A 27,862-nucleotide genomic window follows, 5' to 3' on the forward strand; every position below is an offset into this window, starting at 1 on the left:
CGGCACTGAGACTGTTTTCCTTCATTTCCATAATTTTCCTTCATTTTCATCATTTTCCTTCTGCCCCGAGCCCGGCGCCTGCCTGGGGCTCCCCCGGAACTGCTGCGCGCTGGCTCGGCGGCCCTGTGAGCAGCGCCACCGGCCTGCAGGGAGCCCGTCCAGAGCCAGGCGGGCTGCTCCAGGGATGGAGCGGGGGCTATAGCGGTGTTTGGGTTCCCTCTGGATCCGCTCTGCACCGCGGAACAGCCGCTGCGAGACCCCGGCACAGCCCGGGCGGCGCTACTGGGGCGCCGCTACTCGCGGCATTACGGCGGGGGGCGGGGCTTCGGGCGGGGGGCGGGGCTTCGGGCGGGGGGGCCGTCCGAGAGGGGCGGGGCCGGCGGGAGGTGGGGCTGGAAGGGCCGGGGCGCTTCTAGAACGGGCGGCGGGAGCGGCGGCTGCACGGTGAGCGGGGCTGGGCGAGCGGGCAGGGCTGAGGGCACCGGTACGGCCGGAGTCCCTGTTGAGGGCACAAGTATGGCCGGAGCCCGCGCTGAGAGTTGGGGCACAGGTACGGCCGGAGCCCGCGCTGAGGGTTGGGGCACAGGTACGGCCGGAGCCCGCGCTGAGGGTTGGGGCACAGGTACGGCCGGAGCCCGCGCTGAGGGCACAGGTACAGGTAGAGCCCGCGCTGGGGCGAGCGGGGCAGGGCTGAGGGCACAGGTACGGCCGGAGCCCGCAGCACGCCGTGCCCGCTGCCGCAGCCCCCCGGGACTCGCGGGGGTCCCGCTGCCGGAGCCCTGAGCGCGGTCCGATCGCGTTGCAGGCTGCTCAGCCCTGGCGAGACGCGGTTCGATCCTCTCCGGGGTCCTGGCTCCGCTTCTGGGGCCGGCGGTCCCCGCGGGCCGGGCTCGGGGGGATGGCGGTATCACAAAACATCCCGCGTCTCTGTAAGCGTGTTAGAGCTGTCATCGCTAAAACAGTGCAAGAGCTTGTTGCCCTTCTCCGCGCTGTTTGGGTTTGATAGGACTGGCATTCCCGGGTAAATCACTGCCAGCTGACTCTGCCAGCTGCGTTAACTGGCTGTGCGTGTTCCCTGCCTGCCACAGGCTCACACAGAGCAAGCCGTGGCTTGAGCTTCGTAGAGGTGTTCAAACCCCACTTGTTCTGCTCACGTCTCATTTTATATTACTCTGAGCTTTGCTTACCAAAAAAAGCCTGTCCCTGGACAGTTGTGCAGCTGAGCTGGGGACAAGCCAGGAGAGCACAGGCAGCTGTGTGTGACCTGTGCGATGCAGCGACCGAAGCCTCGGTGGAAGAGGCTGAGCAAAGGCAGGGGAGAGCAGCTGGTGTGAAAACTGAAGGCACTACTTACGTGTTACCACAGCTCAGCTGGGGCACAGAAGCTTGGCGGGTCGTAACATGGCAAAACATACCTTTGACTAGACAGGAGTAATTTTATTTCAGGAAGCAAAGAATGTCCTTGTAACCTGGAAGCCAGGAGGAGAGAGGATATGTAAATAAAGGCTATTTTTGCGACTGTCTGACTTTTTGATGTTTGGTGTTTCCAGCCAATAATCATCCCTTTTCCTCAGTATTAATGTTCCCCAGCAGACATTTTTGTAACAAAACCTCTTGTGCTTTAGCTTTATAGGTGCCCTGTAAGAGTGGAGTGGAGCTGGAAGGCTGCTGTGGCCATCTTTACCAGGGTAATATTTCATCTTTCTGGCATTAAGGACTTGGAAATAATCCCACAGGTATGTTGTGAATATATGTAGCAATCAATAACTGCCATTCATATTTCACAAGTAGAACGTTATTCTGCATTGGTAAATTGGCACTGCTGTGACACTAACAGACAAGAATGTGGCCTCCTGCTAATGCCATAGTTTCTTGGGATTCATTTTTTAATATGACTAATCATACTTTGGGAAGCAGTGCAGGAATTACATACTTCAAAGAAAGTAACAGCAGAGGGAGCTGGATTTACCAGTAAGCATAAGAAATTTTTCACTGGAGGTTTAAGTCAGGAATCCAATCTGTTTATAATTTCCATGCTGTGTGTGTTGGCAAACTTCCAAAGAAGCAAGCTGTAAACATAGATATTTCCTATGACTAGTTCTGATTTTTGTGCATGGTTTTCTATATGTCAGAAATGTGAGAACATGGAGTGTGGAAGCAGGCATGTTCTAGGGGGATGTTAGAACAGAATCAACCTCTGAGATAATGCCTGATTTTAATTAAATTGAATTGAAAGAAACAGTTCACTGACAGCAGACCTTTTTAATATGAAAATAACTCCTCTTATTTCTGAACAAATACTTTTAATGCTTTATATGGCAAATGATAAGTTATTCCAAGTTATGTTAAGTATGATTATATACTAAAGTTATGGCCTTTGCACAGTAAAATGCAGTCTAGATATTAATGCTAAAAAAATAAGCTGTAGTGGAAAAAGCCCGGGGTCTTTTTGTCTCACCAACACTGTGGGATTTGACTCCAGGCTGCTTTATAAAGGCAGAGCTTGCAGAGTAAGATTCAAGAGGATTTGCTGTGCCTTAGACTTGCATCAGTTTTGTTCTCTACTGGAGTGTGGAAGAAATGTTTTGTTATAGCTTTAAAATTTTACTGGGAGGTAATCAGGATGATTATGGCTTCTAAGGTGGTTATAATTTATTTTATGTTAAAAGAAATGCCAGCAGTTTTGCATGACTGTGCTGTGTCCTTGTTAATGCTTGCAAATAAACAGCTTTTCCTCATTTTCTTTTGGCTTGCCTTGAGAAGCACAAGGCAATCACATTGCTGGTTTTGCTAGGTAATTATAATTGGTTTTAGATGCATATTAAAATGCTTTGTAAAGAAAGGCAGTGATGTTGGTATAGGCTGCTTCAAGCAGTAAAACAAGTGTGCTCTGGAGGAAGGGGCTGGATTGTACACTGGTGCATCTGAGTTCATGTGGATAATGAATTGCAGCTTTGAATTACTTGGTTCAAAGTCTTTAGCCAATGGTATAGGTTTTCCTTCCTTAGTATTTAATAACTTTTTAAATGTTTTATAGCTGCTATCATGTGCTGGGCAAATCTGCAAGACTTGAAATACTGCTACATGTGAATGGTTTTATGGCTGCCTTTCTTGATATTGAGAGGCTCCTCCTTGGCATCATCTTGAAAACCTGTTTGTAATTAAGCCTATCTTTTGGCTCTTAACAAATAAGCAGCCTTGCAGGTTTGGTTTGTATAATTTTCTACTTGGATATCATTAACCTTATTTATAGCCATTTATAGCATTAACTGATAGCAGCTTAATGCCTCCTTGTGAAGCTCCTTTGTTTGTGGAGAGGAAAGGGATGAAGCCATCTGCAGCCCCAGTTCAGTGCATCTGAAAGCACCCCTTGGGGTGCCTCCAAGCAAGAGGATGGGGTGGAAAGCAGTGGCATTTGGAGGAGCCCCAGACAGATCTGTCTCATCCAACAGTCCAACCTCAAATTGCTGTTTCAGTATTGACCAAATTTCAGAGCCTCAACTTTGTGTGCACCTGTGGTATTTTCGACTAATTTATTATTTTATGATGTTATATTAAAGAATACTATACAAAAACTATACTAAAGAATAGAGCAGGGATACAGGCAGAGGGCTACAAAGATAATAATGAAAACTTGTGACTCTTTCCAGAGCCCTGACACAGCTGGTGGTGGTTGGTCATTAAGTAAAAACAATTCACATGAAACCAATGAAACATGCACCTGTTGGTAAACAGTGTCCAAACCACATTCCAAAGCAGCAAAACACAGGAGAAGCAAATGAGATAATATTGTTTTCCTTTTTCTCTGAGGCTTTTCAGCTTCCCAGGAGAAAAATCCTGGGCAAGGGGATTTTCTCAGAAAATATGATGGTGACATGCACCAAGAGCTCATCAGTGGCCTGGGGTGATCTTGAATTGTGATTTGCTTGTTGGTACTTAAATGGTACTTAAATGGAAGGAGCTGCTTTAAGAGTGGTTTCCCAGGTGTCTTTAACAGCACAGACAAGCACAGAAGAGGAGACAGGCTGTAACCCTTCCTTGTGTCATCAGCTTGCATGCTGTATTCCAGTAGCTCAGAAAAATGGTATCCTAATCAGATGTTGACAGTATCTGGTTATGTTACTTTGTCTCCCAAGCTTTATTCCTCTGCAGCAGGTTCTGGGTCTGTAAGCAGAGAGCAGTACTCTGCATTAACGGCTTAGAAGAAACCATTGCTGTGTGTGCTCGGAAAAAATTTCCCCCAGCTAGTCTTTGGAAGAAGAGGTGACTTTGCTGGTAGCAGTTTGGAGCAGTTAGATTGCACCCCAGTTCCCCAGCTCCCCTAAAGAAGCCCCATGGCAGAGACAGTGCTGCCACCTTTACCTGAGGAGTGGAAGGACACTGTTTGTTCTTCTGCTGTTAATGTGATCAAAAAGTGTTCACATGAGTACAAGTAACACTCTGGTCTAATTTACCACAATAAAGGCTATGACTTGTGTTCTTTATGTTGTACAGACTGGTCTTATGTTGGTTCCACTTAATTTTCCTGCATGAGAAGTCTGTGCAAATTTGGAGCTGGGTGAAGGACTTGCTTTTTTGTCCCTGTTTTTAGTTAGGCTGTCAGGAAGTGGAGTTCTCTTGTACTTTGGTGCATAAGGGAGACCATGGCATATCAGTGTGATCAGAAGTTGAGTCCTGAAGGCACTGGATGTAAGAGGTATTTGTTTCCTCTTCTGACCTGGAAAATGTGCTCCCTTTTGGCCTATGCTCCCTGTGACTAGATATGGAATTCTGAGTGAATGAGAAACTGAGAACCATGGTAGATATGCAAGCAATTCCCCTTTAATAGGTCAAGTCTATTTTTATATCTTGTTGCTTATGAGGTTTTCAGAAAGCTTATTTAATAAAAAATTCAGTCTAACCTGTGGAGAAAATTTCCATCCTTGTGTATTTTGTCTAGGACTTTTTTCCCTCTGCCAGTGTTCCCTGGGCCTGACAGCACTCTTTCCATAGGAGTAATGATTCACTGAGGTCTTGTACTGTAAAGAAGTAAGAAAACCCAAAACCCACAAAAGAAAAGCCAGAAATGTAGGCAGTGTTTGTTATACAAAGGCTTGTTTGGCATTTCTGTTTGAATAAAACACACTGCTTTACAAACGTTTGGCTCCTTTATTGAGGCATGAGCTGCTCATGCCCCTTCTGCCCTCTTGCCCTCCTTTCAGCTGAGTGGGGTGGGCACAGGTACGTGTTGCTGTGCACACACGCTCCTGCCAGCCAAGCCTGTGGTTATTCAGCCTCCTGTAATTCATTATTTGTGCTGGTTTTCCCAGTAACAGCTGTCAAAAGAATGTACAAACCATCTGCCAACCCTGCAGCCAGGTGTCCTGCTTGTCTGAGCAAGAGCTGCTTTCTCTTTTTACTGAGGTCTCTGTTTATTGACTCAAGTAAAGCTGAGTAGGATGGTAAAGCTGTTGCAGATCTGCTATGAAGACAAGCTGGTAGCTGTAGTACTTCTTGGCAGATTTCCTCAGCCATGGGAGAGCATGGTGAGGAGGTGCAGCAAAGTGTACAGTTGTTTTAACTGGAATATTCACTTGTAATTGTTCTCCCAGGCTTTATGTTGTGCATCCAAAAACCCACTCCATTAAATGATGGCAGACTATTCAGATGGACAGATGAGGCTTAATATATCCAAATTAATGTACTTCCCAAGTGCACTTGACTTGCTGTGCTTTCTGCTACATCACTTACTGTGGCTTGCAATGTTGGCAGACCTCTGCATGGCACTGTTCACTCAGCTTTATTCATTTCTCAGATTACCCATGTACTAGTTCTTAACTAACTTCAACAAGCAGTTGGGGAATATGTGGTTTGCAGGAGGGTGAGAAACAAAAGAGGGAAAGGAGAAGACTTTTTATGATACTGTGAGACATTTTCCTGCTTACTCATGCTTGCAGACTGTTGTGGTGAATGATTCTGATTCCTTGTGTAGTCTTGTAAAGTAATCAAAAGAATAATTTAAAAATAATCATCTTGTCTTGTGATAATACACAACAGAGGACAGAGCTATTCCTGGTGTTTTTAGTGGTGGTGGTGTCACTGAGGATGTGTTTGGTCTTTGTTTCTGTGGCACTGGTGAGCCCAGCTGAGGGTGAGAGTTTCAGTTGTGCTGTGGGACTGAAAAAAAGAAATATTCATTTTTCATCTTTTGCCTTGTGGGTATTTCATCTTTTGGAGGCAGATGTGTGGAGCCCAAGGGAACAAGAGTTAATGCAGAATTACCTTGAGTCCTTCCTATTTGCTACATTGCTTGAAATTTCAGGACACTCCATGTATTTTTCTTTCATTTTTCCCTTCCATTCCCCTTTCTCAAGTTGATTCCATTTTGTCCCCAACAGTTGCATTTTTACTGTATTTCAAGTTACTGGGTTGCATGTGGTAATTTTGAGCCACCAGTTTGCCCAGTTACATTGAGCAGGAAAAAGCAATAACTGAGCTGAGGTGGGGAGTTGTCACCTCCCTGGTGACACTGTGCAGGGCTGTGCCAGGAGCTCCAGTTTGAGCAGCAGTGCTCCTGCATGAGGCTGCCACTGGGGGCTGTTCCTGCTTGCTGGGCAGGCAGCTCTGGGGTGAGCTGTGGATGATCCCAGTGCAGTGCTGCTCACAGAGCCCCTGGGGAAGGTGTTCTGGTCATCAGGGCTCCCAGGGGCTCTTCTGTGTGCCCCTTGCATCCCTTGCTTCTCTTGACCCATCTGCTCACACTGGCTCTCCTCCCATACCCCTCAGGCTGTGCTTTTGGAAGTGGAACAATCTGCTTTCAACATCCATCTCTGGGGCTGGGTTTCTAAACTGGCACAGCCTTTGAAATACAGGAGTTATAAGGGCTGTGCCCAGAGGCCAGTATGCTGAGATAATGCATCTTGAATAAACAGAACTTGAAATTTCGCTTCTAACTTTTCCAGCCATTGCTGCCACTTCTACACTACAAAATGTTCTATTTCTCTATTTGGCTTTCTCAATATTTGTGTTTCTAGACAGTTTTTAAATAACTGAGTTTTATAGAACGCTATAAACCCATTTAATTTAGACTTTTATTATTATTGGAATATAATTTGTGGATCTCATATTTTCCAGCTCTAGTTATGTCTGACATGGAAGGTGCTGAACTGCTCTTGCAAAAGAGCTTTTTCTCACTCTCAGTGGACAATGTGTATATAGTTTCCCTTTTCTCATGTGGGCTTTCCAGTGTCTCCCATGTAAATCCCAAAGAGTATGCAAGATAGCATTTGATACTGTTAAGTAACAGCTCCTATGGTTGAAGAAGAGTTTTTTCAAGCTTTACTAATTAAAATTTGGAGTGTCTAAATAATTTGCATGAGGTTAAAATGACTGAAGATAAAGGTTAATGCTTTGGCTTGTTTCTCACAAATAAGTTAATTATTTTTATTCCTCCTTTTCCTTTTAATTTTTAACAGATCTGGAAGATGAAGCCCTGGCTGCAGTTGATGTTCTTCCCTTGTGTTTTCCTGATCTGGCACGCAGAGGCAGAGTTCTTCACCTCCATAGGTGTGGGAAGAATCAGTGCATGATGATGTGATGTGGTTATTGTGATTGCTGAAGTTATCATCTGAAGCATATGCTTTTCTAAATGTGGCCCTGGCCAACACTCTCTATTAGGAAAAGCTGCTCTTCTGCAGCCTCAGTGCAATTTGTTTGCAGTTGGCTGACTTGGAACACTGACCAGCATGATCCAAGTTTCTCTGGGGCCTCTGTCAGTAAAATAGGATGGGCTCTGTGTTCTATTAGGGTTTGTGTATCTGTTGTCATTTTAAACAGAGCACACCACCTTATGCTAGAAAGCTTAGTCTCCTGAATTTGAGTTATGAAAATAGTTTAAGTGGTAAATATGTGAAGTTTTTCTTTTTCCCCAGCAGCCAAAATGTCCTGTCTTCTCAAAAAGCTGAAGTTAGGTGTCAGAAGGAAAAATCAGTAACTCCTTTACATTGTGTGTTTTGCTAGGCCTGACTAAATCCTAAAGAACTTGCATTGTACTAAATCTGTAAAATAATTTGATTTTTATGACAAATTAGTTCCTGTGTTCTAATAGGATCCAATAATGTATGATTGTGGTAGAGCTTCAAATGAGCACAAACTGAGTTTTCTGCTGTTAATTGCTGTAACATTTTCCTGTTGAACAGTTTGGGGACTTGCACTCCATAAGGGCATTAGAGGCTGATTAACTGCCACTGGCTGTTCTCCAGAATGTTCTTTGAGTCAGTGGAGCTGGTTCTGAATGGCAGAGCTCAGAGCTCCTGGTGGGTTGTTGTGCACCACTGTGTGGAACTGCTCAGCCAGTCCTGCTGCCAAGCTCCTCACGTGCCCTGTGGCTGGCTCAACAATATTTAACTACATGTGTATTATTTGCTTCTGATTTTCTAAGTTAAGTAGCATTTTATACAAAGCTTCCACAAAGGATCACCTTCTCTTTACACTTACCTATTTCTGAACCTTTGCTAACTCTGAAAACAGCACATCCTGCTGCCTTCTATCTGCTTAATCATGCCTCATTCATAATTACTTTGGAATGCTGGAACTGTGGTTGCATTTATGAATCTAATAATGTTCTTTCAGTTTGGGCTTTGAAAAGCCAAGTTTGTCATAGCAATTAGGACTGATATGTTAGCAATTTCCACTAATGCTAATCAGGAGAGTGTGTGTGAGTCTATGAACATTAGTCTGAAATTCCTCTCTGTGTAATGTTAGGCTGTTCCCATGGTTACCCATATTGTAAAGCTGTAACTTTAAATGATGTTAGTGGTTACACTAGCAATTTGTTAGTGTGACCTAATCTGTGTCCATATGTAGAACAGATGCTTTGGCAACCATTTGCATCTTTTGTTGCTTTGTCTCCATAGCTGTATGAGTGTCAAACCTTTCTTTTCATTTTCTTGCTTGCACTTGTAGTACTAAAAGTAATTCAGAGGCAGAGGAAGGGTCAGAGCGAAGCTGCATGAACTGTTGAAGCTGGGACTTTAAAAGCCCCTTGAAGCATTTGAATGCCAGACCTGTGTGTCTGATAGCTTTTGTGGGGTATAGGCATTGAAGTGCACATCCTCAATTTGTCTGTGGTTTGTGATGGTTTTAATAGCCCTGGAGCATTTAAGGTTTCTTTTCTGTGCACTTGGGAATTGTTACTTTTTTAGGACTGATGAATATTTGCTCCTACTCTTTTTAGGTCAAATGACAGACCTGATTTATGCAGAGAAGGACTTGGTACAGTCTTTACAGGAATATATCCGAGCAGAAGAGAAAAAGCTCTCTCAGATTAAAAGGTAGGGGAGATTTGTGTAATGAAGGGTGACAAAATGGCTCATTTGTGTTCAGTCACACCCCACCTTTGTCACCACTCTCTGATGCTAAATCTTGTTGGTATTTCCTCAGTAGATAATCGCAAGTGTCACTTAGAATTTACTTCTTTAGAAATGGTGCTCTGGTGGGATCTCCCCACTTTGCCCTGTCCTTGTACCATCACAGGACTCCTGTAAAGAGGACACATCAGAGTCATGTCAGTCTTGTCATGAGAGCTGAATGCCTCTGTGTGCCAATGCTCTGTGCTGCCTGTTGTTTCATGCCACCAGCCCTGCTTACAGGAGCCAGGTGTGCCAGTGGCATTTACCAAATCTCTGGGTTCCTTCCTGTGTTGGCTTTGCCCTCAGGGACAGTTCTGCCCTGTTCTCTTCAGGTGCCAGCCTGGCTGCAGCACATCTCTGATGTTGTCCTGATCGCTTGGATCACTTGAAAGGCCCTTGCTGACAGCTGATACTTTGTGTCATGTAGGAAGATTGTTAATTCTGCTCTAGCCAAAAGCAATATATGCTAAGGTATGACAGGAGGATAGGCTGCATGAGGTCCAGGTTCAGAAGAGCCAAGTGCCTCTAGGAGGAGTTGTGCTTTCCAAAAAACTTCTCAGCTCGAGGCTGTATGTGTCAATCTGACCTTCCTGTGGGAGTGTAGGATGAGAATAGAGCTATGGAGTAGTGGAATGGTAGGAGTTCTGGTCACATAGGCACAAAATGTTCTTTTCCTGAAAAGCTGCCCTTCAGAGGCAAAGCAGTATCCTTTTCAAGTATTGGTAAAGAGAATATCTGTTCAGTCTGTGAATACACTGGTATTTTTAAGGCTTGTTACAACTGAGATGCATGCCTGCTGAAGTTTAAAATACTAAGCAGGGAAATACTTTCCCTTTGAATGAGACTATTGTAATTTAAAAAACCTCCACTTTATCCTTGTGAACTTGAAAGGCTGAAAGCCAGTTTTGACAGTAAAAGCAGCAATAATTTGATCTAGATGTGTAATTTGAATGATTTAAGAAGGAAGATGTGCATTCATAAATGCCTGAGAACAATTTATGAATGCACATCTTCCTTCTTAAATCATGTGCACACTTCTCATTCCAGCTGGGCTGAAAAGATGGATGTACTGACCAGCAAATCAGCCTCTGACCCAGAAGGGTACCTGGCACACCCTGTGAATGCATACAAGCTTGTCAAGCGTCTGAATACTGACTGGCTGGAATTGGAAAACCTGGTTCTTCAGGACACAACAAATGGTGAGGAGTTACAGGGGACTGCTGTCAGGAGGCAGCCTTGTGTTCTGGAAAACCACAAGCTTGGCTGTGGTTTAAATATTATTGCCAAGTTTGTTTAAAAAGCAGCTAAGGACTTGACTTGTATGTACTGATTACCCAAGTGAGTGAGACTTGCAACTGAACACGTCTTAGTCAAGACTCAAACTGTTTTGTTTGGGGAAGAAGGGAGAATGGGACATGCTTAAAGCTGTGCTGGTAACTGTTAAGTGTTATTGTTCTCTTGTATACAAACTGCTTTATTTGCTTTCCCAGTCTGCTGCTTCTCTTGATGATCACTGTTTTTTGACAGTGTTGATCAGAGATAGGATTAAGAATCAAAATGAGTCCCATATTGAACTGGTGGAGGAACTTGTATCAGCCTCAGTGTTAGAGTTGGCAGATGCTGTAGTCTGCCAAAACCAGGATTGCTATATGATTGCTGTCTCTAAATCTATCCTTCTAAATCAAATGTTTCCAATACTAATCCTTGGGTTTGCATCATTTTTTCACATGTCTGCCTGAATTTGCTTGCATACCTTTTTTAAGTGGAGGTTTATTTTTACTGGACTCTTGGATAGTGAGGAGGAGGTGGTTGTGTTTTTCAGGCAGAACACCACATGGTTTCCCCTTCTACTCTGCATATGCTAAAGTTTAGGTACTTGAAAGTTTTTTTCCAGACAAGGCTTTTATTGCCTTTTGGAATAGTTATCCTAAATGGAAATAAAATACTCATGTCTATTGAATATGTCTGTCGCTAATTTTTTCTAAATGCTTCTTTTTCCAGTTTGGCTTTCTGTATGATTAGAAATGGTTGGGCTGTTTTCCTTCAGTTGATGGCTTCCTCTTCTGCCCAACCAACCTGCTGTGTAACCCTGACATGTTTACTTAGTGCATTTAATTTTATTTCTGAGTATCACCTGGTTTACTTGTCAGGTTTCATTCTCTCACTGAGTAAGGTCCTGTACTAGTGAGGGGATCCTGAATCAGGGTCTCTGCCCCTGGAACTGAGACTTGAAAAGCTCTTGTAGCGTTAGATGTTGGAATACCAAGTTGGAGATCATTGACTAGTACTACAACCTGACATCAGTTGTCTCTATGGGTATTGCAGGAGATATGATCAAAGCTGTTAAGTTTTCATGTCAGAAAGAGATATTGCAGGACAATGAAGATCATTAGATTCACATTGTACATCAGTGATTTTGTTGCACAAGAAAACTGAGTTTAGATATTTATTACTTATTTTTTACTCGTGAGCTGTATTTCTTGAAAAGGGACAGAAAACAATGTGTTTGTAACTTTTGAGCCTAATAAGAGGCTTTAAATCTGGATTATTTGAAACTTAATTCTCAAGCCAGAGCAGATGTTTCCTCTTCTGTGTCAATCTTGTGCTGATATTTATTCAAGCTTTGGAAGTAACATCTGCCCTTTTACTGCAAAGGCTTTATTGCAAATCTTACAATCCAGCGTCAGTTTTTTCCAACTGAAGAAGACGAGACCGGAGCGGCGAAGGCTCTGATGCGCCTGCAGGACACCTACAAACTGGATCCTGAAACCCTCTCTCGAGGGAACTTGCCAGGTAAGTGCACCAAGGGCTCCTCAGCTTTAACAGGAAGGAAATGGTAACATCCTCAAACTCTCTCCAAAAGTCCTTTATAAAATGAGGGTTAACTGTTTTTGCCACAGATGTTTCAGAAAATTTCAAAAAAATACTGGGATGTCTGATTATTAGCAAAGTCCTGATTAATGTTTGCTGCTGCTGTGACACCTACTGAAACAGGTTATGGTGGCTACCAACATGGTGTTTACTAACTGAATAGTCTTTGTTGATGTGTAGGTAAATGAGCTGACACAATATTTTTATTTGTTGTAAGTATTACTAGCCATTAATAATTAACTAAATTTTAAGTCTTACATGTGCGTCTTCTGAGCTGGAGCAACTGGAAATCAGTGCAGTCAACTGGACACTCAGTTTGTTTAAATCAACATCAGCTTGCTTATGCACAAATACAGATTTATAGTAAAGAGAAGCTGCACAGTCAGCATGTAGTCAGGCTTCTCTGATCATCTAACGGTGTTAATCTGTAGCTTAGGTGAAATCTGTTACAATGTTAGTCTGTTCTTCCTTTGTCTACAGCAGAAAACACAGTAGCTTACCACTGTAACTTCTGTTAACTTCCCTTTGTTTCCAAAGGAATGAGTTAGAATAAAATTAAGGTAGTTTACTCTTTAATTCTGATGGTGATCATTTTAGTACTGAACCTACAATATTGTCAAAGCATTGTTTCTTAGAAACATTTTTGGATGATAAAAGTGTGTGTTTACAGATACTTCTCATTGTATCCCATGTATTTAAGGCAAAGGTGCTTGTGTGGATTGCTGAAAGCTGTATTTTTGTTTTTAGGAACAAAATATAGATCCTCCCTGACAGTTGGTGACTGCTTTGGCATGGGGAAGACAGCCTACAACGATGGGGACTATTACCACACTGTGCTCTGGATGGAGCAGGCCTTAAAACAGCATGATGAGGGGGAGGATACAACAGTCAGCAAAGTAGAGATCCTAGATTATCTCAGCTATGCTGTTTTCCAGTTTGGGGACTTGCACAGAGCCATGGAGCTCACCAGGCGCCTGATATCCCTCGGTAAGAGCAAAGACCACGTTACTTTAGCTGCTTTAGCAGAGCTGAGAACAGTCATGGCCCATCCACATTGGTGAGGTGATTGGAAAGGATATCCTCACAGATCACTTTAATAAATGTGGGTCCTCGAAAAAAGTCTATTTATACATGAAGTATCTTTAACAAGCTGTCTTATGGTCCATGGTGTTGTTACCCAAGGCCCTGGTGTGTCTGACTGCACTCACTGCCTGTGTGCTTTGCTGGACTGTACTGAGATGCTTTGTTTGGCAGTGGTCAAAGCCTTGCTTGTCTCAAGTAGAGATCAAGGCTACCACAGATATGGGCAGTGCTGCACCTTCTGTGAAGTCCTACTAACTTTACATGTACCTCTTTATTCCTCAGTGCAGGTAATCATGGATGCTGGAATACTTTGCCTGAGATCTTGCAATATTTCTGAATATTCAGAACAAACTGAGTTTCTTAAAACCTCTTTTTATTTCTGAACTGTTTTTAGTTTTCCCTTGACTAAGCAAATAAGCTTTCTATCCAGCTTTGCCTACTTCCTGCAGTGGAAAGGTCTGTCCTCTTAATTTAGAGTTAACATTACCTGTGTTAGGTATTTGATGGGGTTTTTAATGAACTTTGGTTGTTTAGATATAAGCAGCATCCTGAGAGTGGGTGAAACTTTCCTATTGAAAAATATTTATTAGTCTAATTTCTGCAGAACTAGAATTCTTTATTTAAAATTTACAAGAATATGAATATGCATTGAATCTAGCTCTAGGGGTTTAGCACTGATAGCAGAATGCAAATCCTGATCAGCAGCAAACAGTGGAACACAGTTGGCAGTCCCTTCTGAAAGCAGCAGCTTCCTCTGCTCTGGGCTCAATTTCCCTATCTGGCCATTATTACCCTGTGCTCTAATGAGTGGTGACTGGAGTGAGCTTTTGGGTTGGTTCCGTGAGATAAACACAGTGAAGTTGGGAAGGCCAGAAAGGAAAGAATCTCTTGTAGGTTGTAGCATCCAGAAACACAGATGAACAAGGAATTGTTCCTTCTTAGTTATCTGGGATAAAGGTCTATTGATGATGATAATTGATTCTTACCAACATCATTAGTAAATCACTAGTATGTCCAAAGATGCTCCCTCCCATATAACCCTGTTAGAGCTGCAGATGGGTGCTGTAGGTGGGCTCAGAGCTTCCCAGCCTGAGAGAAGTGTTTGGGACTGAAGACTGTGGCTGGACTCCACCACAGTATTGGCTAAAGTCTGCTTGTGCAGTGTGGGTGAGCAGCATGGAAAGGAGGGGTACAGCAAGTGGGCTACCTTGGTCTCTGCTCATGAACTCTGTTGATCTGCTCATCTTGGGTAGAACTGGTCAGAAAAGTTGAGAGAAAAGGAGGAATGTGAACAACAAAAACTTTGTATTATTTTTCTTGGAATACAATTTTCATTATGGGTTCTTCCAGAAAGGATTCTTTTGTATCCTTAGTGCAGCTCTCCTTTGCAAAGACAGAAGCTTCCTGGCATGGATTTTCAGTGCAGACTGAAGCCAATGCCTTTGTTTGCCTGATAATGCTTTAGGAAGATAAGAATTGTTGCTGTCTTGATACAGGGACTTGTTTGTCCTAACAGTTTGCAAAAATCACCATTTCTGTCTGGTTTTCTCCCAATGAAGACAGCACTCATGAGAGAGCGGGCAGTAACCTGCGGTACTTTGAGAAGCTGCTGGAGAAGGAAAGAGAGGAGAAGGAGAAACAAAATTCAATAAACAAGACTGTGACAAGCACAGAAGCTGTGGTGCAAAGTGGAGCCTATGAGAGGCCTCTGGACTACTTGCCTGAGCGTGATATCTACGAGGCCCTGTGCCGAGGTGAAGGGGTGAAAATGGTAAGGGACAAGAATTTCCTGACGATGCTGCCTTTGCATAAGGGTGGTCAAGCTTGGTGGAACATGTTGTTTTTTCCTTCTGTGAAGCTCTTTTTTTAAGAAAAATTTAAGTTTGTTTCTGTCCAGGCTGAGATTTGTATCTTACATCTTGACTTCTCAATCTTCAGCTGTTACACGCAACTCTTAGCTGTACCTCTTAAGGGTTGTTGAAAATTGATTCTCCTCAGTCTGTCTACTCAGCTTTTTCAAAGTCAGCCATACAGGGCTTTTTCCCCTGAGAGCTGATTATGCTTTACCACACTCAGGGAATCACATTATTCCTTCCCTTTTGCATCTTAGACGTGTATTCTGGAATGACTATTTTGACCAAGTGATTTCCAGTACCTCTCAATAAATATCACTTCAATTCCTAGTCCTGGGAAAAGAAGCAATTTATTTCATCTGTATAGTCTTAATTATGGAAACCAGACTTTTTTTTTTACAGCTCGCTGCTTGCATAGTTCTTAACCTGTAACCTATTATGGTTTAATTCCCCTAAAGATGAGTATTTCAGATGCTACTCAGTGGTATTTGGAGCAGGATATCTTGTTTTTAATTGCAGTGAATTGCAGAATTGCTCTTGTTTACCTCTTCTATCTTCTGGTCACCTGATGGCTTTTACAGTGTGTGTGGAATGAAGCTCATCTTCTTGCCTTGCCTGTTTGAAGTTCAAGTGTTTGAGCAAACAATGCTTTGTTTGGCATTTTGTTTCAGACACCTCGAAGACAAAAAAGGCTGTTTTGTAGGTACCACGATGGAAACAGAAACCCTCATCTGCTGATAGCTCCCTTTAAAGAGGAAGATGAATGGGACAGTCCTCACATTGTGAGATACTATGATGTCATGTCTGATGAAGAAATTGAGAAGATTAAACAACTAGCTAAGCCAAGGGTAAGCTTCCCTTTTTCCATCTCACTAATAACTGCCAATTTCATGCTTCAGTCTCTATTAGCAAGGACTAAGCTAAGGATTTGAAAGATCTGGTTTCATACTACAGATGGTACACTGCAGCTGTGAGCCTAAAGGGAAAGATTTTGAAACTGCCTGGTGATGTAGGACCATAAAGCCCAGGCTCCCAAAGGTACTTAAAGGTACTTATACATTGTTGCACTTAATTATGCAAAATTCTCACTAAATGGCTTAGAAAGCTTTAAGAAATTAGAGACTAGACTTGAAAAGATAAATGGCTGACTTAAAATGATGGGAGTAGGTGTGCAATGTGTCTTGAATCTGCCTTTTGAACCGGAGCCAAACTTAAATGATATTTAAAACCCCCAAATCTCAAGAGAAGTGGAAAGATAAAAATGTAAGTTGTGCTAGAATAATACCTAGAGGTTTGGGTTTGTTCGGGTTTTTTTTGTTTGTTTGTGTATCCTGGAATCCACTGCTTCTATTCTAAACCATAGATGTTTCTTGTTACTCATGATATGAGTTCTGGTGACAGCTACCTCATGCAAAGCTAGTAATTATCTGGTTTTTCTGGAGGTGGAATTTTCTGTCACCTTTCCAGCAAAAAGTAGTATGGCAGTGTGATAGTAGTAGACGCCCCCATAGATTTTCTGTCAGGTCTGAGCAGAATGTAAAACAACAAATCTTTGCTTATAGAGGAGTGGTTCATTTTAGCACTCTTCAGGCTACCATGTGAAATATGGTACAAAAATTCTAGTGAAGACTTAGCTTTCTGTATTTCTAAATGTAAGCATAAATAGTTAGAAACAGATTGAGAAACTGATGCTTCCCCAGATGATTAATGATTTGGGATGTTTGTGAAGCTGGTCTTCTATGACTATCAGCCAGCTAGGGAAATGTTGGCTGAACACTCCTGTCTCAGTGAGGGCTCTCACCTCCTTAAATGGAGAATTTTTCCTATTACATCATAGTAGAAAACTTCAAGAGCTTCAGATAAAATGGAAGTATTCACATAGAGCATATCACTTAATCTATTTTATCAAATAAAAGCACTGTCTAAAGACTGCTGTTTTTTATTCAGAGTTTTATGGAAAGTCTTAATGCTTGGTCTCTGAATTTTGCATATATTACTAATGTTAGAGGAATTTTTCATGTAATCTGTGTAGTGTAGAACTGCAGTCAGTCCCTAGAAGAGTAGATAAATACTATAGCCTTAAGATTCAGATGAAAATTGTCAATTTTAAAAAAGCAACCATTTCTTTATGAGTTGTTTGTTCTAAACTTCAGCTGCTGGAGTAACTTTAAATTCTGCACTACTACTGAAAGAATGGAAAATGCAAGTCCTGTGGTGAGATGGTCCTTAATAAATACAGCTTAATTTTAGCCTGGAAATTTTAGTTGGGAATCATGGAAGCTTTCAGACAGAACTGTGAAGTGTTATTTTATTTTAGGCTCAGAAAGGTGACCACTTTGTTTATTCTAAAATGCATTTGCAAGACAATTTTACTTTTGAGTCCAAGCACTTAAGCATTATCTGCAGTTTACACTTGCCAATACTTTTTGTAGAGAAAGAACATCTGTATGTGATTGGGAGTAGCTGCAGTTGAGTTGCTTTTTATGCTTGTTTTGCAAAATGCAATCACTGTTATTCCACTTCCAAAAAGTAGATCCAGCTTTTCAGGCAATCCATCAGAACTGGGTGGGGAGGATCAAGAAAATTCTTAGCTCTGTTGGTGTGGATAGCATTGAGGCAGGTCCATCATAGTATGAGAAACATATTCCTAAAATCTTAGTTTTACCTGCAAGCCAGGAATGTCTGAACAGGCAAGAACATGGCATGAAGTGGGGAGGCATAAATATCTGAGCTCATGCTACAGGGTTTCAGCAGTGCAGAATTTCAGAAGGAAATAACAACACAGATTGCTAAACTAAACAGACTCTGAAACAGTCAGTGAAGCTTCTGACCAATTTTCTGAAGGGTGTTATGATGGTTTTGGAAAGCAAATGCCTCTTACAAGGCTGATTTCTCCACCCTGAGAGAGGAAGCCTCACATTTATCAGTTGCTTGTACCAACTGAGACGTAGATTGGGTGTCTTAAATGACTATCTGTCAGAGCAGATAGGAAATAATATCAAAGCAGTCAGGCTTATTTGAGTTCTGATTTATTTATATCATATGCTAGGTGCAGAAATCAAGCAAGCATGTACAAGCTTGAAAATGGCATCAGAATGAAAAGTCTGGGAAGCAAAATATATATCCCCAAAGCTATGCTTCACTGTACCAGTGAAGAACAACATCCAGTCAGTCTGGCTCTTCTGTTATAATTTACACAGGCAAAATCTGGAACAAAATAACAGTGAGTCAGAATTACAGCAACAGCTGAGCCAAGAACTCTTGTATAGGGACAAGACAGCTGACAAGTAGTGTAAAGCTGGCTGGAGACTTATTTGAGGAAAAATGAAGGAAATAATGACTGCATTCCCTGAAGAAGAGGCAAATAAAAAGGCCTTCTATGACCTATAATTAAGTGGAAGGAAAGAGGTATGATTTAGAGTGTGTGTGGTTAGCAGGAGTTAAATTTAAATGTGGTCTTAGTTTACAGTCAAAGAAAAGAGTATCCCAGTTCTTGTTCTCAGCTGCAAGAATGAAACCAAAGTGAGCTGGTGTATTGTTAGCAGTCATCTGTCACTCTGACACCACAGCAAACTATCAGTTTTGCCAAGTTCCATTTTTTTTTCCCTACAGATCTGGTCATATGGCCTACATGTCATGATACTGACTGTTTAAAATGTCTAGGTGTGCTGTGCTTTTGCAGAGTTACCTTCATCAGAGCTGGATGTTCCAGGCATCTCTCAGCTGGAAAATTTAAGCATGGAAATGTTGAGAGTTGTATTTGGGAGTTTTCTGCTACTGGGGGTTTGCTTGTCCCATAGTTTGTAACTTGCTCTGTAAAAGTTTTCACTTGTTATTTTACATCTGAGAATGAGGTTGGAGTTTTAATCAATATGAGGAGCAGGCTGATTAAGTTCATGGACTATCCAATGATTTTCTCTTTGCCAGGAACTTGGACTTCATATGTTGTTAACTTTTGTTGTTGTTCCCTCTTGCTAATATTGACTTCAGCTGTTTAAAAAAGTGCCTTCAAAACCTGTTAAGCAAGCAACTCATGGATTTAATCAATATCATGGCTTGGGCAGTCCCTCAGACTCTTTTTCCAGGGTCAAATACAGGTGATGGATTGTACTTGTGATTCTGCATGTGTTGTTTTAGCATGAAGTCAGATCATATTCTAGGTTGAAGCTCTTTTATCCAGTGAGTTACTGAAGTTGGACAAATCAGGTGTTGCTTTTGGTAAGATGTGAGAAATTTTCTCTCCTGTAGCTGATGTATTTCTTCCCCCTTGGGATTTTTTTTGGCACAGCTGGCACGAGCCACAGTACGTGATCCCAAAACTGGTGTCCTTACAGTGGCCAGCTACAGGGTATCCAAGAGGTAAGCAGAGGCAAGGGCTGAGCTTTAAGGTTTTTGTGTTTAACAGCTGTTGTTTGCTACCTCCTATGTCTGAAAACCTGAACTGCTTTGCATGTAACCAAAGCTTCCCCAACAAATGCATGGAAAATGGCTCTTTTAGCCATCTGACAAAGGGCAGGAGAATCCTTCTGCCTTGGGAAATGGGATGTGGTGATTGGTATTGTAAAGTCATGTGTTGCTGTCCTTCCCTTAGCTCGTGGTTGGAGGAGGATGATGATCCTGTTGTGGCCAAGGTGAACCAGCGAATGCAGCAGATCACAGGGTTAACAGTGGAAACAGCTGAGCTCTTGCAGGTCGGTGCACTGGCTTCACCCTGGTTAAGGTGGAATGGTGCAGACAGATGTTTTCTGTGTGTGCCAAGCAGAGAAGGGTGGAGAGACCAAAGCAATATAAGAAAACTTAATGCAGAAATCTGATATTTATCAGTTTGTTCTGAGGGAAGTGCCTGCAGCTTATTTTTCAAGTTTGCAAAAGCTTATTTTCTGTCCTAGTTCAATGTTTCTAAGACCTAAGTATTTTTTGCTATAGTCTGATATGAATTCTGATCTTTGGATGGCTGTTGGGAAGAAGAGTGCCAGTAGTACAGCACTGCCAGAATAGCTGTATGTTAGTCTATTCACTGTTTCTCTTCCTCCATGCTCCTTGAATTCCTGTTTCAGAGCTTGATAGAAATACTCTCGATTACAGGCTATCCATAGAAACCAGGTAATTGTGTAGTGGTCTGAGAGACACGTTAACTACAGCCTCAGGGTAACTAAGGCGTGTTATTTGATTATAAGGTGAGGGAAGAGGTGCTTTTAAGTTAATTTTCTGTGACACTGGAGAGGCATTAGTTTGTAACAGATCATACATGAGTGGCACAGAGTCCAGTTCTGTCCCCTAGACTGAACTCCCAGGGAGTTGCACACTTTGATCTGCCTTTCCTTCAGAGGAAGGAAGAAAAAATGAGGTGGAACTATTGCTGCTGAATGTTAAACAAGCTGTTGTAGTGATAAGTACAAACCCTCAAGCTACAAAAGGGAAAAAGCACTCAAGTTGTTTCTCATCTGTGTACCTCAGTTCCGGCAATCTAAAAATAAATCCAGTGTACTCTAGATAATCATCTTGCCACAAAGTGCTGTTTCTCAGAGCCTGCTTTGGATTTCTGAGAGCAAGTGCTGTTCTGCAGCACTCACTTGCAGTTCAGTACATATTTATGTGCTTCCTTCTTCCATGCTGTAGGTTGCCAACTATGGAATGGGAGGGCAGTACGAGCCACACTTTGATTTTTCCAGGGTAAGATCACACTTGCAATTATTTCTTAATGGGGTGGGGAGGAGGGAGCAGTTTGGTCTGAGAGAAATTTTGGAGGTGTTTTCTTTTAGAGCATTTAATATGTAGCCCTGTTTCATGGATGAATTATGAATCCTGAAAAGCCTTTGCACTGCTTTCTCTGATGCTGCAGGTTCAAAAGAATTATGAACAAACCTCCCTGCTTACTTTGGGACCTTGATTCCTTACACAGTACAGAGACTCTAAAACAGTCATGCAGCACTTGAATGTGCTCTTTGCATTGTTTTATTTGTAAACTGAGGTCTGCAAGCCCTGGGTTGTGAGTCTGCCTTGTTCCATTAGGCTTCTGAGTGCAGTGATGTTGTCCAAACCCTGCTTTGCTGGGTGCTTTAAAGCATTTTGCAGGAGCTGACTGAGGAGGCAATATCCTTCCACTTTCCTCCTGAAAAGTAAACATTATGGAAATCCTCATGGGTTGTACAGCCCTTCTGGCAGACCCCTGAGAGTGGCTGCAGCACTGGGATCTGAAAAGAGTTCCCTGGGTTGGTTTTGAGGGCAGTGCTCCAGCGCAGGTTGCATGAACAGGTGCTGGTGCTGGGTCTTCACAAGGCACTAGAGGGCTCTGCCTGGCAAAGAACAGCTCTGCTTTGCTGTGGGAGAAAAGAAGAGCAGATTGTTAATAATGACCCTCAACAAGTTCATGGCTGTGCTAAGCATACTGAGGAGCTGTGGTGACTGTTAACTTCAAATATAAAATCCATGTGATGCCTTGGTTTCCGTGGTATTTCAGTGGGATCTGGCAAATTCAGATTGTCCCAGTGTTTTACCTGGTAGGAGGGATTGCTGCAGCCAGAGTATACAACCCAATAATTGAGTGCAGAATTGAAGCCTCCCAACTTAGCACTGTTTAAAAAATAAAAAAATTCCAAGTTTTAACACTATGGAAGTTTGTATTCATTAGCTTTGGCCCATTCTGAGAATTTTCCTCTTAACTTCAAGTCTGCTTAGTTTCCTGAGTTGAGCAAGTGTTCTTAAATTCTCTTCAAATCCTTTGAACTCAAGGACCTCAGGCATCAAATTGGCCACTGTGGACTTTACTTTTGGATTAGGAGCTGGAGCAGAGCTCCACTTGGAACATAACCTTGGCTGCATTTGTCAGCTGAGGCAAGGCACTTGCAGAGGTTGCCTGAGTTCTGGTCTGGTCCTGCAGGCTCTCTGTGGATCACAGACTTTGTGTTGAAATAGAGGTGCTGCTGTGTCTCCCCAGCTTCTGATCAGCCTTGAAGCTTTTTATTCCCTTGCAGTTCTCAAATAGAGGCACTTCAGTAGCTGCCTACTACAACTTGAAGATTTTATTGGTTGTTCAAGTTAGATTTTTGCTGTTAAAGTTCAGAAATTCATAGTTGGACCTGGGTTCCACAGCAGTGGCAGTAACCAGGGAGTTTTCTGTATCTGTGTTCTTATGTTGGCTTTTTTGGATGGGATTTGCATATGCAAGTTTGGGGTTTTTGTGAACACATTTCAGGAAAGACCACTTGTTCATTAAAACATGCTCCAAGCAGATTGAACTACAACAAATTAGACATGGTCACTGTGGTTTTCCCTGCTGTTTCTTTTTCAATACTGATTTATTGTTTTCTTTAAATGTTGAACATAACTGCTTTTATGTGTAAAAATGCAGCTGGATGTCTCCTGACTGGAATGACTTCCTGACTATTAGCAATGTAAATAAATTTCTAATTTCATTTTTTTTGAAGGAAAGACACTGGTATTCTGGATGTTCTTTCTGCTTCTACACTGGCACCAGTATGATCTCAACTTCAACAAATGAAACTCAATGTCTTTTACAGACTAAAGACAATTTGATCTTTTTGATGTGGTCTTTAGTCCTAGACAGGCAACCACCTGAAACTACTCTATAGTTCTGTCTGCTGTCAAAACATGCATTTGCTCTTCTCATTATAGTATTTCTTTGAGTTGTTACATTTACAAGACTGTTATCTAAAGCCCACTGAAGATTAATTTTTTTGTATTCATGTCAGTTGTTGACTTTGGATCAGTGCCCAGAACAATAATGGCCTGTTGTTGACCTTACTGGGATAACATCTGTGCCACAGGCCCTGAAATCAGTGCTTCCATTCTCCCTCCAGAACTGTTCAGTGCAACTTCTCCTTGTCACATCCCAGTGCTCTGTGCATGCAGCTGTGCACCCTGGCTGCAACTTGTGATGGCTTTAACATTTCCCTGTATCACTTATCCCCTTCCTGTTCCAACTCTTTAAATTGGGCTTGAGGATCTCCGCAGAGCTGCACGTGGGTAGCTGTGTTGGGAACCTGGGTTAAAGTTGTTGTCTGTTGCAGCGACCCTTTGACAGCACACTCAAATCGGAAGGAAATAGGCTAGCGACGTTTCTTAACTATGTAAGTACCTCTGTGTGTCTGCTGTCTGGGAGCTGGAAATTTGCAGTTATTCTCATTTAATTTTATAGAAAGATGAGCCAGATGCTTTCAAGCGGTTAGGGACTGGAAATCGTGTGGCCACTTTTTTAAACTATGTAAGTATGATGATCCTTTATGCATTGAGTGTAACTTCAGCAGCATCTCTTTAAAGCTTGTGCAGTTGTTATTTGTAGAGATTTCCTGGCATCTGGCAGTAGGGATTTCATTATTCCTGCAGCATCAGGTGCTGTCCCATCTGAATTGGTAGAATTTTGGTGGTATTTAACGTCAGAGCAGAAAATTTGAATACAGGACCCATCTTCTCCTTTCGGTCACTCTGCTATGGAATCTTTTACCTAAGTGGATTCCGTGGGGGAAAGGAGACTTTGGCTTAATTCTGAGAGGGAACTAGGTGGGGCACTCATGTGGTGTGCTTTTGGAGAACTTGACTAGCAGCCACTTCATGTGAGACAGTCATATTTTTCCACCACTGTTTGACAGCACGTGATGTTGTGGTCTGTGATCCTCTTCCTCAGCTGTGTGGCAAAGCCAGAGTTGCTCAGTTGCTCAGCACAGGTGCTGCTTTAACAAACAAAGGCAGGCAGAGCTGACAGACTTGGTGCAACTAGGTTACAGTGTAGATTTGAAAGATTCATTAGTTGCATGCATTATGCAGCCTACAGACCATGTACACTGGAATCCTAAACAGCTGCCACTGGGAATAGTGGCCTTGTTTTCACAGTAGTCTTCTGACACTATCTATCAACCTGTACCCACTATATCTTTAGGATCACCTCATGTTCTGTGTTTAAGATTTTAGTGATATAGTTTAAATATTTTATCATAGAAATTTTAATTTGTTGGCTGATAACATATTTGAGAGTGAAATACAAAGGTCAAAACAGAATCAGAAACACTTTCAACTTGGTATAGTCGGGAGGGATATAATCTTCAAAACAAGAATTGGAGTAACTGTGAAATATTCTGCTGCAAAGAAATTTTAAATTGAGTCAATATTTTGTTTGCTTCTTGGAATTTTGGATGAGCTTTGATTTAGAAGGAACAATTCACATCTCTGCCAGTTGTACATGGTCAAAGGCACTTTGCCTTTGTTTGTCCAATACAGAACTCATTACACATCATACATGTACCACCAGCCTTACTAAAAAGAGTCATTTTTGGCTAAGACGTGTATTAACTTGCAAGGCTGCATGCACACGCTTTCTACCTGGAATGGGCAAAAACCTGTGCACCTGTGGCATCTGATGGTCCTTTTATTGGACCAAGCAGGAGGACACCAGAGTGGTAACAACATTTCCTATAAACAGAAATCCAAGTTACAATAGAGATTGTGGGGATTTGGGGAGTGTGTTAATAGTAGTTTTTAAATTTGGGGAGTGTATTAATAGTAGTTTTTAAATTTGGTGGGAGTTGGATCTGACTAATTTGTTTCTTTTAATTAGAATCTGACCCAAAGCTTACTGATTTCAGTGGAAAGACATTCTGTTTTTAATGGGATCATTTCTAGAAACTTTGTGGTTTGAGTCAAGTCTAGAATTTACAATAAATCCATTGTTCCTGATGAATACAATAGGGTTAAATTCATTCCAGTGTAGAAGTGTAAAACATAAAAGATACATGGTTTTGTTTAGAGTCACATAGCTGTAGCTGTTGAAGCTTGAGCTGCCTAAAGCACTTGAAATTGCATAAGACTATTGGTGAACAGCACAGAAACTGCAGAAAGAGATTTTTCTAATAGTTTGTGTAGTTTTTGAAGTGGTTGACCAAGATGCATAAACTAAATTATGAAAATGGGTTCCAAAGGCATGGTTTCAATTTACAAGGAAATATGTGGTTTAACAGACACTTGTTTTCCTAATTGGATCATAAAGTAGAATGAAATTCTTGAAACCAGCTAACTCTGAAGTCCTCTCTGTTGTTCTAGAGTATTAGCTTATTAACATTGCAGGTACACAACTTCTAGTGGCTACTTGAAGTAGAGGATACATAATCTAGGAAATAGAGAGCAGATGGACATAAGCTGCACAAAAGCCTTTAGCTGCAATAAAATGCTTCAACAGCAGGTACTGCTTCTTCTGCAGTTTGTGCTGGTTGAAGTGCACCCTCCTCATCAGTGCTGCTTGTAGAGGTGCAAGTGGAAATGTCAGGCCTTGGGACATTTATAGCTTGTGGGACTGTATAAAAAGCCTTGTAAATGTACAGTTTGTGGACTTTGTTTTCTCAGATGAGTGATGTAGAAGCTGGAGGAGCTACAGTTTTCCCAGATTTTGGGGCAGCAATATGGCCCAAGAAGGTAAAGTCTGTTGATGTGTTTGGGTTTATTCCTTCTCTCTCCACTTCCTGGCTCTCCCTCAGCACAGTCTGTGTCAGTCAGCTGATGTGACAAGTGCAGTTCATTGCAGCTGCAGTGATCTTGCAGACCAAAGGGCATCTCCCTTTGTTGGTAATTTGTGAAGTGACAAGTTTCTCTGTACAGCTGTTTTTCACAAAGTAAACTTGTGTTCAGTAGAATTCCTCTGTCCCCTGAACATGGCTGTACTAAAACAGGACTAAGAGTTTTTCATGTGCTGTTGATGGTGACCTGTTAAATTTCTTGCCTGCAGCTGAATCCATGGGCATCTTCCTCCCCTTACTTTAACCTGGTTATGTTGACTAGGTTGTGACTAATCCAGATCTGATCTCACTTTTCAGGGAACAGCAGTGTTTTGGTACAATCTCTTCAGAAGTGGTGAGGGGGATTATAGAACAAGACATGCAGCTTGTCCAGTACTAGTAGGGTGTAAATGGGGTAAGTAATTCCTATTTTGAAACAAATCCTGAAGGAAGGCTCATGTATGTGAAGCTGGGGGTACATTGACCTCTTAAAAAAGCATTTAATAACCTGGGCACCCCTTCAACTTCTGGAGTCATTTGGCCATAGTGAAATTTCCTGCCATTGATCTCATGAAGTATTCAGCAGCTGCATTGTACAGCTACAGCTTTTCTAGTGAGTTTTTTTTCGTCAGTGACAGCACAAAGTGTCTGTCACTGGGTTTGTGTACTGCATCAGCATCAGAATGACTTGAATTGTCACTTGACTAGAATCAGGTCTATTCCTACAAAGATCTGCCCATAATTTGAGCTGCAAAAGGATGAGAGCTCCTTGTAAGGTAAATGGGAGTGTCTGGACATCAGGAGTTTCTGCTTCCTGCTGAAAGCTTATCAAGCTTTGTATCATCTATTCCCATACCTATATCCCCTAGCCCCCAGGGTATGTCCCTGGAGTGCCAGAGATGCTGACTGTCAGTGACACAAGCCCCAGAATACACTGCTCTCTTAGTGTTGGCTCCAGAATTGTGCATTGGGGTAGATCATTTCTTCCCCAGCCTTTTACATCTTTCTATGTGTTTTCCCTTGGGTGAGTAGAGAAGTATAAGCATGGATCCCCAATGTGAAAGATTTACCTAAAGTATCCGTCTAGGTTGTGATGATATCCACACTGGCTACATGGTGATAACTAATTCCAGTTCTCTGTTTCCACAGTTTCAAACAAATGGTTTCATGAAAGAGGAAATGAATTCTTAAGACCTTGTGGGAGAACAGAAGTTGATTGAACTCCAGCCTGCTGCAGACCTTTGTTTCTGTCTCCTTTTCTACTGTTGTTTGTTCCAGTTCATTTCTAAGAAATGATCCATCTTTTTCTCCAAGAGTCCTGGCACTTTACTACAAAAGAACAATAAAATATGTAACACCTGTGAAAGAAAGTAAATGGCATTGTACACATTCATGTCTTTTGGTTGCAGTTATTTCCACATTTTCCCTGCCTTCCTCCCTACAGTCTCCCTCTGTAGTAGTGGTGCAAACAGTGCTGTGATCAATTCTGTTTGTTTGGGTGCTTGGTCTTGTGCCTTTTGTACCTCAGATTTAGATGTTAAATATTTCTTTGAACCAAAGTTTTTTTTTAAAAAAAGTTTTGTGTACATGTTGATTTTATTGTATTTCTGTGGATCACAAGTTTTAAAGCAAAAATAAATGTTCTTTCCATAAAGTGATTCTCTATTTGGAGTCCTTGATTGGTGCATCAGTATTTGGATGTAAGGAACACTGGGCTTTTACTTTTTCTCTGAAGGCCTGTTGCCTTGTTGCCCTTTTCCTGTAGAAAATACATCATGATTTTGGACAGTGTTCTGTCTCAACACATATGGAAATCAGTAGGATGTCTTGCAAGCAAATCTTCATCTACTTCTGTAGACTGGAGGAGGGTTTTGTCATGCCCTTCAGGGAGGCTGGGAATAATCATTCCCTGTGATTCTCCTTTGCCCTTTTGCTCTGTTAACATGTGAGTATTGGCCCCTTGCCAACACATGGAGGACTGGAATGAGTTCCCATTTCTGAATTATTTACAAAGAAATTAGAGTTAATTGCTGACAAAAAAAGCAAAAGTTATAGAGGAACAAGGCAATGTTTCAGAAATGTGTTAGTATCAGGCTCTTGTACTAGTATGTGGCTGTGCAGCTGAATTGACTTTGGAACCACATCCTGCTGTCTTCTTGAGAGA

General features: G+C 42.0%; 1 protein-coding gene across 6 annotated transcripts; it reads left to right on the top strand.

Moving 5' to 3' along the window:
- The first annotated feature begins 433 nt into the window (after positions 1-433).
- On the top strand, positions 434-27,352 carry P4HA2 (prolyl 4-hydroxylase subunit alpha 2). 6 transcript variants are annotated; one of them, XM_058815286.1, is made up of 17 exons: positions 471-550; positions 1,626-1,736; positions 7,455-7,545; positions 9,215-9,311; positions 10,437-10,588; positions 12,045-12,182; positions 13,008-13,247; positions 14,903-15,114; positions 15,868-16,044; positions 19,485-19,555; positions 19,788-19,887; positions 20,816-20,869; positions 23,227-23,286; positions 23,355-23,420; positions 25,550-25,618; positions 26,017-26,113; positions 26,848-27,352. In XM_058815286.1, exons 3-17 carry the CDS (start codon positions 7,464-7,466, stop codon positions 26,916-26,918), a joined length of 1,686 nt encoding a protein of 561 aa, XP_058671269.1. In that variant the 5' UTR covers positions 471-550; positions 1,626-1,736; positions 7,455-7,463; the 3' UTR covers positions 26,919-27,352. The 6 variants fall into 6 exon arrangements, with proteins under 6 accessions (XP_058671265.1, XP_058671269.1, XP_058671266.1 ...); XM_058815282.1 differs by lacking the exons at positions 471-550; positions 23,227-23,286 and adding an exon at positions 434-444; XM_058815283.1 differs by lacking the exon at positions 23,355-23,420.
- The last annotated feature ends 510 nt before the right edge of the window (positions 27,353-27,862 follow it).

The sequence above is a fragment of the Ammospiza caudacuta genome, chromosome 16 (genome assembly GCF_027887145.1).
Source record: "Ammospiza caudacuta isolate bAmmCau1 chromosome 16, bAmmCau1.pri, whole genome shotgun sequence".
NCBI lineage: Eukaryota > Metazoa > Chordata > Aves > Passeriformes > Passerellidae > Ammospiza > Ammospiza caudacuta.